Below are 12648 nucleotides of genomic sequence, written 5' to 3'. Positions count from 1 at the left end.
AAATTAATGAAGTTTTGCAAATGATAGCTAGAAATCCCCTAGTTTATGGAACAGAAAGCCCTGTTACCAGAATATCAGAGCCTGGAGAGGATTCCATGCTAAGTGCAGATCTAAGAGTTAGTGGAAGCACTAACTCTTTCCCAGAACTTCTACACTACCTAGCAGTGCATTTTTCTTCTTTCTTCATTAAAAAAGTTGGTACTGCTCTGAAGACCATATAGCTTCTTCATACTTTTTCATTTCAGTTTCTAAATTAACAATTCCTATTACAATCAGCCACTTTTATATATACATCAAGCAAGATTGGGTCAAAAGGCCACATGTATCAACCATGAGTATTTTAATCAGAACAATATGGATTGAGGCCAATGGAGATCAGAACATTGTGGGCTTTGGTTTCCCCTTCCCTACCTCCAAGTATGTTGAGAAGCTATTAAGGCAGAGTATACATGATCAATCCCTGATGAAAATGTAAAGCTTAATGTCTCCTTTATAAAGGTCTTTTGCTATAAAGTGACTATACAGCAAGGCAAGAAAGGTCACAACAGCCCTAAGTGCAATATGAGACTAAGGTAAGGGTCACACAGAGCAGCATTACAACTGCTCTAGCCCTTGACAGCTTTTCCAGTTTTAATAGTGGAATAGATAAAATGATATCCCACTAAAAAAAAAACACTGCTGCAGAAAAATATCAGCTGCTTATCTGGAAAATGTCAAAGACAAACTATGAAAAAATATTTGGCTAATCTATATAAGACAGCATTCATCAAACTTAAGGGGATTTTCAGTAAAAAAATTGAATATTGCACTTGTGTGGAGTGTGCCACACTACGTAAGTGTGAAAAAAAAAAAATCAGGACACCACTCTACTCCAGTAAAGAATAGGTTTGAGTCAGTTTTTGAATACTGGTTGTGTAGTCTGCAGGAAAACTTGGCCATTAAACTGAGTACTTGAAGTTTTATACTTAAGCATGAATTATAAAATTAAGTATGAGCTGTTTAAAATTACTTAAGGTGCAGAAACACTCTCCATTCACCTGGATGAAAACCAGTATTTCCCACTTTTTCCTCCTTTAAGAGAGCTGTTTCATCTTTCGCTTCAGATAAAGTAAGGTGTTTGAAAGTTACTGGAAACGATATGTCAAACTAATTTGCCTCATTCTCTACCATGAAGAGACTACTTTGGCTCATTCTCTACTCATTTACTAGCATCTTAATGAAACACCTATGCAACAGGTACTACAGCCACCTTTTGATATGACTTGGCACATATTTCATCTCTCTTACAGTGTACATGTACCAACTTCAGAAAGTGGGCCTCATTTTATTAAGGGCAAAAAAGACAATATAAAATGCATTTTTCTTGACTGAAGTGGTATTATTGATAGGAGTAGTTGTCATGGGACAAACAACTGTGCACCTGAGGCAATGGGATAAAAAAACCTCAAGGAGACAGTTATTCTATATCTACAATAGGCAGCTCAACCACATTTGCTTATATCTTGATCAAAATAACAAATGACAACAGATTTTTTTTTAAAGGTCAGCTTGTATTGAAAATCCCTCTGTAAAAACACCTGTAATAGTGCAATGTAGTACCAAAACAAAACAGATAAATATTTTTCTTTAAACTGTTAAACTTTATTATAAATTAAAATTTCTTTACAAAAAATTGCACATAATTGACCACTCTTAGGTTCTGATGCACTGGCATTTGCAAAAGTTTCTTTAATCTTCAAGTTTAATAGTCTCTGCCATGAGTCCAATGCAGAAAAGGGCAGTAAGCAACCCTCTTAGAGCCTTCAAGTGCAAGAAGCATACTTGTGGCCACGGCAGTTACACTTTCCTTAAGAGCGGCTGCTTTTGTTTTAAATCCTGTAATGAAAAAGTCTCAAAAAAGGTTTAAAAAAGGAAAAAACCCAAAATGGACTAGTTGCTTTTTACTGTAAACACAGCCCAGTAAATTAATCCCAAACACAGATCTCTCAGGCATCAGCGAGAGTGTCAAGTGAATCAGGAACAGCAAAACAAAGAACACAGTAAATAAAAAGAAAACATAAAAAAATAAAGTCTGTCATTTTGATTAACTATACTTACGTAGATGACGTTATGAGAATCTGGCAGGGCCCAGAAGCAAGGCCAGACAGGGAGTTCATGTTTCCAGAGGAAGATCATGTTAATTGTTTCCAGGTTCAAGGAAAGCAGACTGGAGACTTGATATGCTCAGCAATACTCATCTGCCTTACATAGATCTTAGGGCATGGATCAGCCTGAAGAATCATTCAACTGATTTTGGCATTTTATAGGACTTATGGCTGACCATACCAAGCGTTCAGAGATTCTTGTTTTCTGTTCTGTAAGTGTTTAAATTTAAAAGCTCATCTAGGCTGACTCCAACCTCTTGGCACTTGGAAACTAGTTTTCTCAGGTTATCAGTTTTACCTCCTCCTGATGCTTCAAACAAGAGTTGCTGAAAGAGATGGGGAAGCAGATATAAGATTTAGCCAGAGCCTGAGCATCACCACATCTATGGATATGGGATATGCAGAGAATTTATATGAAACCTCAAACTTAATCATAAGGAGAAAACATTACATCTTTCCACAGTGTTGCACATAGAGGTAACTTCTGAAGGGCTCTCTGATATAAATGATGGACCTGTAAAACAAAGGCAAGTATTAAAAGTCAGCACAATTTAATGCACTCAAAATGAATTATCTGAAGCACAAAAATCTCTTGCAATATTTTTTTTAAATAATGTTGAAGTCAAGCATTAAACTGGTACTAAAAGCAAAGGCAAGTTTATGTCTGACCTTAATTCTGACCCTTGTATGAATATGATTAGTTACATGAGGACCTGCTATTTGTCTTCAAAGATTCTTGCCTCATTCATTGCACAGGATGGAACAGATTCAGGGAATGAAGCAGCTTACAGAGTATTTCTTTTACCACTCACTATGCAGTCTCAAGTCTTGTTTATTGCATATCATCACAATCCTGCAATGAAAATAGCTGTTTCATGGGCTTTTTGCCTTCAGCATCTATCCATCTATGCTTCAACAATCAGTATGAGTCTTTGCAACTCTCAAAAAAAATGGTTTTACCATTTTGTGGTTCAAAATAGAGGACCAAAATATTTAATACTAGTACTTACTCAAGTGTCCTTCAACTACTGGTATCTTAAGTCCCAACTTCAATCAGAGTCACTAGGGGAGGTATTTATTGGCATTTTAAATATTTGTACCCATTTTCATATTCTTTTAACAAACCTTTACATGACCTCTGAAGGAAATAAACAACAGGTTCTCCAGAAACAGGAAATCCAAAATCTGAATCACAATTCAATTTTAAACCAATATCCTACTTGTTTACTAGAAAATCCATTTATCTGGAACAATCACTGATTTGTATAAACAGATTTAAGTGCTCACTACATCCCAGACCAAGACCCACAAAAACCCAACTTCACTGTGTGTCACTACTTAAGTGATTTTACCATATACAGTATAATTAGTGAGGTGGTTGCAGAAGAAAACCACAAGATTTCTTCTGGGTGTAATCCAGCTACAGTGTTTCACATATACCTTCATTTTAATTGGTTCATTTTCTTTAAGGGCCCTTTTTTTATGCATTTGACATATATTTTTCTAAACAAACAAATCAGAGCTCTTTTTAGTTACCAGCCTTACTGTAGTCAGTGTTTTAAGATGTAGTCCATCTAATACAATGACTGAAGCAGGGATCTGTGACTAATTACAGATTACACCAAACCATCAACACAGAGACAGAATTAAGGTTGAATAGGCAATCCAGCCTTTGATATCTCCTGACTTTGAGCTATTTGATCTAACAAACAAAGTAATTCTGCTTAGGGGATGTTCTTCTTAAACATTCTAGGAAACCAAAGAAAAGGAAAGAAAACATTTCATATGCGAGTCTAACAACAGCAATGCTACCCTTTATGGATCAGTTAAAGCTTTAATATTGATTCAGAAGACCACTGACAAAAAAGAAGGATGCTAAGAGTAAGTCACTACAAGATGACACAAAACCAGATACAGCAGTGAAGTAGCTCAAATACCACAAGCAAGAGATGAATCACAAATCCAGGGCCTCATGACAGCCCCCACCCTCAAATACACAGGATCTTTTCACAGGTGGAAGAGTATTTTGAAGGTGACAGCAACAATACCAGGAAGATAATTCTATTTGAAAAGTGATGCAGTTGCTGTGCCAAAAAACCTCTTCTGTGTTTGTATACAGAGTTATATTTCCCTACTCTAAGTACAAATAAGTAAACTTACTATTTTGGAAAAAAAGGAACTAGACTCTTGTGTGTGGTCAGGAACTATGGAAACTCTTTTCATACACTAGTCTGGCAGACCCACCCTTCCAACTACTGCACAGAATCTAAGAATGGTTCAGGTTGGAAGGGATCTTAGAGATCATCTAGATAATCCCCCTGCCATGGGCAGAGACATCTTCCACTGAACTAGACCAGGTTGTTCAAAACCCCAATCTACAACTTCTCTGGGCAACCTGTTCGTGTCTCACCACCTCAAAACAATGCTGGTTTTTCTAATATCCAATCTAAACAGCCTCTCAGTTTGAAGCTACTCCCTCTCACCCTAGTATGACATGCCCTTGCAAAAAGTTTCTCTCCAGCTCTCTTGTCCACTTGTAAAGACAGTCATTATTAGCATCTTCCAGCATGAGTCTTGATTCCCTCTGCTAAACTTAAAATACAACAATCTCCTCCAGGTAACAAACCAAAAAAAAAAAAAAAAGGAAGAATACAGCCTTCCCAGGACAGGAAAGATACACAGAAAGAGCATGCATTCATTATATAATCCATTCTACCTCAATTGTCAAAAACACTTCTCACACTTGAGGCACGTGTTTTGGTGTCTATAAATAAGAGTACTTCAACTAACTAGAAATCTTGGATTTACAAGATTACCGTTGCTTTGGATAAAGCCAAGAAATGCGAAGTTTTACAGAATTTCATAATTACTCATTTTAGTACACTGTGTTGACTTACTTCTCTTTGTCCCATTAGAAAGCATTCGGCAGCAATGGCTCTGAGGAAAAGAAATATATAAAAACATTTATTCTTGAATTATTTTAAATGCCATTAATGGCAGAATACTGACTGTGGAATGGCATTACTAATTCCTTGAGAAGAAACTAACTTCCAATGAGGTTCATCTATTGTGAAAAGATAAAAATAGCCATTTTTTAAAAACAACCTTACATGAGCAAGACATTTCAGTGGTTCCCCATTATGAACAAACACTGAAGAAAAAGATCAGTTCAGCATCACTGGATAATGGAGAATACTGCTATTGTGATATATAAAGGGGAGGGGTAGAGAGGGGGAGACAGAAGTCAATAGTTGAATTTTAAAAGGCAACTTGTAAATACATAATTCGTATTTATCTGAATAATATCCATTCACTTAGTTTTTCCCAAGAGGAAAATTACGTTCCTCATTTTAAACAAGTGACAATATCTCTCTCTGCTGTAATGAAGTTACTCTCAAAATAATAAGCTAATGAAGGAGAAGCTTTGAGTACAAGCCCAATTAGAAGGACATTTCAGATTTACCTTTGTGAAGTAAACCTTACAAACAAAAGCAATAGCTATGAAAACAGATGTATGACTGTTGCATTACATTTTCCAGATGGCCAGGCATGTTGGGATATTATATGTAAACATCTTGGCTTGCAGTTTCAGAATCTGAACATTGCTCTCCTCCCAGTATCGCAGAAGCAGTCTGTAAAAGGCATTCATGAGAAAGGACCAGTGCTCTAATCACTTGGAACAGAAAAGCTATCCAAAGATACAAACACATTACACAAAATATATTACACTAATCTGAGTCAAGAGTTGCAAGTAGGAAAAAGCCCAAGCCACCATATAAAATATTGATTTGATCATGCTCTCAGAACAAAACAAGATACACTTTCAGAGAATAACTAAGAAATGTGAAATCAGAGAGAAAACATGATCTTGCCATATGATGAGTGGACTCACTTTTAGCATGCACAAGGTAACTGCACATTTGAAAAGAGACAAATTAGTTTGATAGTAATGGGGCTAGGGATAATATTCAGTCAGTTCTGCTCACCCATTTCATGCAGTATCAACACTGTCTAAGGGAGCTGCAAGTTCCATCTAGACAGAATCGCAACTTGGTTTAAAATGAAGCCATTCAACTTCATGTTGCCAAAGGCAGGTGTGTCACACTCTCTCCATGCCCACAACCTTTTGAGTTCCTTGTTGATGATGAACAGTGTTTTGGGACTTCTCAATATTACTCAAATATTCATGTGTTCAGTGCACCTGAACACAGTGAAACATGGAGTCTACTCCTGGCACAGCACATTCTGAAATACTGTTCAAGTAAGAGCCAGTGTAATGCTTACATGAACTGGTTGTTTCCCATCAGATTTCCTTTAAAATATGATTTATCATTGCTAAATAAATGTCAAATTAAGCCTTAAGCTAGCACGGTTATAGACTGGTATATCCATTTTTATCTGTTCTGGAGCTATACTTGTAATAGATCATCAAGTAACAAGATTTTAATATATCTGACGTTTCTCTACCCACTTGAAATTTTGACCATTTGAAGTCATCATGTACAATGCAGAGTTAATTTCTGTATAATTATAACCTGTCTGTAGATAGAACAGAACATTGTCAAATCTAAGATTGAGATGACGTCAGAAGGCACAATATGCCTCAAGCAACATGCAATAATAGAGGAATAGTTTTACTTCTGTAGGAGAAAGCAAATCATGCATATCTTGCACAAAAAACAATAGTTAACTACCTGCCTTAATTAAAAGTATTTTCACATACCTCAGTGCAAGTCCAGGATTAGTAGGCATGGTAGAACAAAACCGTTCCAAAGTTTTGGAATGCTGAGATTTTGGAATGCAGCTCAAATAAAAAAGAATTACCTGTAGAATTTGAATTATAAACATTAATCCACTTTATAGTCTTATTTTGCTAAGAATAATGATATGACAAACTATGAACACTATGACTAAAACGAGTTGCCACCTTCAAACCTTATCACTCAAGAGTATATAAATCAGTTTGCATAATATGAATTCAGTGTCAAGTTGCTAGCACCACCTATTTTAGTCCTTCTAGTCTGCATTTAGTGCACAAAGATAAATGCACTGCTTTTTAGCAAAATGGGATCCAAGACTTCTGTAAGCTTTATTCTCTCTGTGTAAGTGCTCAACTTTTTCCTCCTACTTTATTTCTTCCGCTTCTCAACCATTATAATTTCTATGATCAAAACTGTTTCCATCTGCCATGGTACAGCTCTGCAGACTCCTCTTGTGTAACCATATCTTCCTTTCCTTATCTATTTTCTCTTTTCTCTATAAAAAGATAATTTTTCATTACCATGTCAAAGTTTCTCTTTGCATTACAGGACCTTTATTTGAAAAGGTACTGCTAGATACTCTTCTGTTCAAAACACTACTACACTCAGACACTTCCTTCTTTTTTAATGCTCTGTGTTCATATACTGGTGCTGTACTTGAACAAATAGATTACAGGTACCTGCTAACAGGTCATCAGCCTCTTTGTTTAACTAAAACTGCTCACAGACACATTTTTACCTTATTATGAAACTCATAATTGGTCCAATAATCAGCAGTACTAAATGGAATTGGATATTGTGTGGGGACTGTCACCAGACATCTGTTCACTAGATCAGTAAAAAGCTTGAATTCTTGTACTTTGTTGCTGGATTCAACAATTTTGCTATTGAGAAAAACAAGGTAACTGGAAGAAAAAAAAAGAAAAGAAAAAAGATGGTTCTGGTAGTGTTCATTTAATAGTTGAGATTAGTTAGCTTTCTTCCCTTAAGAACTTACTCCAACCAAATGTTCTGAACAGTCTCCTGCTGCATCACTGCCCCCAGAGCTGCTTCATAAGCATCCAGTGCTTCACCAACACTCGCATGAAGAGACTGGCACAAACTGTTTATAATAAAAAGATAAAAACTGGTGTGTATCATAATCAATACATGTAATTACACATTCAGAGTAAGACACAATTAAGAATTTCCCATTCCCAGATATAACAACAAACTGTTTTCACTTTAACTATATCATGGACTAATTTATGAGTCAATTTATTAGAATGGGTAATTCTCAAAAGCAGGTAATAAGGAATAATAAAACAACCACGAAGTTTGAAATGCAGCCCTTAAAAATAAATATTACAAACTGTCTTCTACTCCTGTAAAGTACCCTTTACTAATACTAGTAGGAATGCCCTAATTGCTACAGAATGGAGACAAGTCTTGAGTTTCCACTTCCAGAACAATACATTTTGAAGTCCAATTAAAGCCATTTGAGAAATAGTATCAGTCCCTGGCAACAAAGTTAGTATTTTGAAACAAATATTACCAGGATCTGGGGTAGAAACATACTGATTGTATCAGAGGAAAAAAAAACCTGACAAGAAAAGTCAAACCACCCCTCCTTAATTTTCTTCAGCAGTTTCTCAAAGAAACATACAGTTAGACCAACACACAAGAACTCAAAGACAGGAGCAGACACATTCTTAGATCAAGACACAGTGAAAACTCTGTATTTCAAAGTGTAACATAAGAGTGAAAAAAAAGACTTGCAGTAAGTAATGGGGTGGAAAATCTAACAACCTCATAAAGAAGGAGTATGCAGAAATATATAAAGTAAGATATGGCTGACCTTGCTACTGAGCCCTCCTGACTAAAGTTACATAATCAGTGGGTGATTCTACTCCTGCTTTCCCCAGGAATTACTAACTAAATCACCTATTTGCTACTCTTTCTAAAATAGTGTGTGTATGCATTTGTGTGCAAACACACAGGTGTGCACACACAAATGATCTTTCCAATTAAAACATTGTTACAAGACCTTTAAGGCTTAGCGGATTTCAACCTATTTTTAATTGGTAAAAGTGAACTTTTATAGTTTTTGTCCTCCATACCTGAAGAAAGATAATATAGACTCACAGGCCTAAGTACCTAGACACTTACTGCAGCAAAACTCAAACACAGAAACACTCAATTATTAGCTCTGAAAGTAATTTAGGTACTTATTTCAAGAACACTTATCTTCCCTCCTAGAAGCAGATGCTAAAATACAGGAGAATCTGAGCTTAAGTCAGTGTACCTTATGACTAAATAGTGACCTCAAGTGTCCTAGTAACAATACTTCTATTGTGTAAGTGCCAAACCCAAAACTGAACTTGTCAAGAGGTATTTTGTTAAATTCTGTAGTATTTAAGTTGATAGTAATAGACAATGCAAAAAAATACCATAATCTTTAAATAAGGTTTCAATCAAATTTTCTTGAAAACCATACATTTTACTTGTAAGTTGTCCACCAATTGAAAACAATAAGCAATAGTGTTGAAAAAGTTCTGAGGATTCTCACTCAGTATGTGAAGCAATATCATCCTTGCCATTTTACTTATCTGAAAAGCCAAATAGCTACTTGTGAAGACTGACAAACCCAGACCGTGAAATGGTAAAACTTCTTAACCAGTGCAAGCCAGGACCTCAGTAACCACAGTTAAGTAACTGGTGTAAGTTACAGACAGCTAATAATGTGGTGTCTGGGAATCCTGCTGCTATCAAAAATAATGGAAGAAAACAAAAACAAACAAAAAAGAAACACAAAAAAAAACCACACCAAAAAAAAAAAAACACACCACAAAAAACACCACCAAAAAAAAACCAAAAAAAAAAAAAAAAAAACACCACCAAAAAACCCCCAAAAAACCACACAAAAAAAAAAAAAAAAAACAAACCCAAAAGATTGTGTATACATGACAAAAACATACTCCTTTACAACCCCTTGTGGAGGAACGGGTCACAGTCCTGCATTACTTTGCTGTGGAGCTTCTCCATGAACAGCTAAAATAGTAAGTCAAGGAGCTGGGGAGATCAGGACTAAAGAGAATGGAAACTTTTATAAAGTAAAGCTATTGTAAAATAAAAGGGAGACACGTGAAACCCAAGAGAAAGAAAAACACTAGTAGCAGTAGCAACCTAAACCAAAAGTAAAACAAAAAAAAAATATTTTGAGATGAACACACCAATTACCATTCCTATAGGTGAGAATTCCCGAAAGATTTCTCAAGTGGAAAATTTAAGTTTCATAAACTCAGTTTCATAAAATGATCTCCATTGTGCAGCAGGCCAGTAGGTTCTCTAAGGACTGGACAATCATTTATTAAGAGAATCCAAAGTGACACACCCTTAGGCAAATAATGAATACTCTGCTTTTGAAAATGCAATTTACTCAGATAAAATAGCTGTTTCTTAGAAATTCCTGGGAAAATCTCACCAGTAGATCTGCCACAGATATGGGATTTGCTGGTTAACGACATCATCTGTAAGATGTTCTTTATAGAGAGGTGATGTAAATTCAATTGGCATTGGAAAATTCAAGAGATATCTACAAGAGAAAAAAGCAGTAGTAAACAATAGCCTTCTACATGGAAGAATCCTATGCAGGTGTAACATTCAGTTACAAAGTTCATGAAAAATACTAAAAAATGCACTTCTCCTAGATTTCAGTTTAATTCTACCCAGATAAAATCTGTACAAAAAGCATTTCACAGAAATATAGAAGTAATTTATTAAAGAAGGCATTCACTCTTTCATTATGTAGAAAGTTAAATGTTGCCTTATATGACAGACTTCCCCCTTCCTTCATAAAATGCATCAAGTACATGAACAAATGTAAGCAAGAATAAAATCTAACACCTAACTTAGAGATAAAAACATTTCAAAAGCTCATCTCAATAAGCTTTAGCATGGAAGGCTTTTGCTTTGAAGACCTTCACAGGCATCCATTTCGACCATAGGGAGCTCGCAGACTTCAAAACTTCAGTATTTCAACTAGGTGCTAAAATTCCAGGGGAAAATCATCAGGCTACATATGAAACCTGTATCTTTTCAACAACAATCTAATTAATAACATGCTGGACCTCTTGATGGAGGTCTTTTTCAAGTGCCTAAACAGTGTGTTTTAGATAGTAATTTTAGGCTCCTAGCTTTAGGGGGAAATAAATAAACAAAACCAACTTTGGCATATATATGATTGATTTTCATTAACGAAATCCAAATATTCAACATTTCTGTTGTTTTATTTTTAGATACTCATGGCTTTATAAATTAAGTGTCTATGCAAAAACAAGTGTAAACCTTATACCAAATCACTACTCAGTGAAGTTTTGGCAAAACATGCCATGCTAAAAAACAAGAGTTTAGAAGTTCTAGATTATCATGTAATTCAAGAAAATGCCATTACTGCCAAAATTTAAATTAAAATATTATTCTCAACATACCTTAAGAGATCCATGGGACCATGCTCTTGGCATGTATTCTCAAAGAAAGCTGCCACGAAATTTTGCAACAGTGGAAGAATACTGCTTGACCTTTCCTGTTTTGTTGTTTTGGTTTTTTTTTAAATGAAAAAAAAAATCAAACATCAACCTAAATATGGTAAGACTAATATAAGCAAACATCAACCTGAATGTGGTAAGACTAATGTAAGCAAAATAAATAACAAGTGGTGCATCTATCTCTGCAATGCTCCACTGTCTTCATTTTCTCACAAATGAAGTTTAAATGGGGCAGTCAGCATTAGAAAGAAGATGAAAAAATATTACAGGATGTACTTTTAATTTCTGTTATTCTTGCTTAAGGATATCACTAACACTGAATTAGAACAACACAAATTATAAATCTATGATTTTGTGTAATTGCTAAGATTATCTTTGATCATGTCATTTGTCTTGCCAATTATACTTCTCCTATTTATAGGAAGGTGTACTAGACATTGCAAAAATATCCTTAAGTTGAATCAATTTGTTAAGATTTTTAAACAACACACTAGTTCTAAACTTTGCAGAGCTAGCAGACCAGCAAGTAAGTTTTGAAGTAGAGTATTACCTGTGAAACAAGAAATTTACACAATCGATAAAAAATTTCTGCATTCTGAGGATTCTTCTCAAAAGCTCCAATCCACACCTTGTGGGCATTTTCACTCTGCTTCATCTGCAAATACAAGGTCGCCAAACTCTCCAAGAGCTGACAGTTGTTAGGACAGAGCTCCAATAAAGACCTACAAAGTTCTGCAGCAGACTCCCACCTTAAAAAAAAGTAAAGGTTAAGTTTAACCAAAAAAAAAAAAAAAAAAAAAAAAAAAGTTGAGTACTCCAGTTAAGAATGTCTCAAAATAACTTACCTTTCAAGAAGTTTCAGCAAAGCTATCATGTTCCTATAGAGAGGAAAGCAGGTAGCTATTCTTTTGTCAGCCTCAAGGCTTTCATCAGTACATGTTTTGACTGCATCTTCAAAACAAAAGTAAAAAACAAAGCCTTTACACATCAAACAGTGTCAAAGTTATGTGAAGCCTTAACATAATAAAATGTCTCCTTGAACATAAGGGAAACATGTAAGCATGAAAAGGTATTTCTGAGAGTGCTGTTTTTGCAAATTATTAGAAATAGATGATCATCTTTGGAAAAACTCTCATTACTTATCAGCACAATACAAAGACAAAGCTTTCAAGTTTCATTTCTTGCTCATTTTAAAAATAAGAAACGTCCTATCAATGA

At 35.2% G+C, this 12648-nt stretch overlaps 1 protein-coding gene across 5 annotated transcripts in view; it reads right to left on the bottom strand.

The window, feature by feature from the left end:
- Window positions 1-1617: 1617 nt before the first annotated feature.
- ZFC3H1 (zinc finger C3H1-type containing) overlaps window positions 1618-12648 on the bottom strand; it is a 41167-nt gene continuing 30136 nt past the window's right edge. For all 5 annotated transcript variants that reach the window (XM_053944228.1, XM_053944231.1, XM_053944229.1 and 2 more), the window contains 11 exons: window positions 12276-12381; window positions 11981-12179; window positions 11374-11468; window positions 10368-10478; window positions 7902-8006; window positions 7644-7809; window positions 6868-6968; window positions 5675-5776; window positions 5042-5081; window positions 2596-2658; window positions 1618-2470 (listed from right to left, as the gene is read on the bottom strand). In XM_053944228.1, the coding sequence (XP_053800203.1) occupies window positions 2333-2470; window positions 2596-2658; window positions 5042-5081; window positions 5675-5776; window positions 6868-6968; window positions 7644-7809; window positions 7902-8006; window positions 10368-10478; window positions 11374-11468; window positions 11981-12179; window positions 12276-12381 (1226 nt within the window). In that variant the 3' untranslated portion in view covers window positions 1618-2332. The remainder of the gene's footprint in view (window positions 2471-2595; window positions 2659-5041; window positions 5082-5674; window positions 5777-6867; window positions 6969-7643; window positions 7810-7901; window positions 8007-10367; window positions 10479-11373; window positions 11469-11980; window positions 12180-12275; window positions 12382-12648) is intronic.

This window comes from Vidua chalybeata, chromosome 5 (assembly GCF_026979565.1).
Source record: "Vidua chalybeata isolate OUT-0048 chromosome 5, bVidCha1 merged haplotype, whole genome shotgun sequence".
Lineage (NCBI taxonomy): Eukaryota > Metazoa > Chordata > Aves > Passeriformes > Viduidae > Vidua > Vidua chalybeata.
The sequence above is the reverse complement of the archived record's forward strand: the minus strand, read 5'-3'. Positions and strand labels throughout refer to the sequence as shown.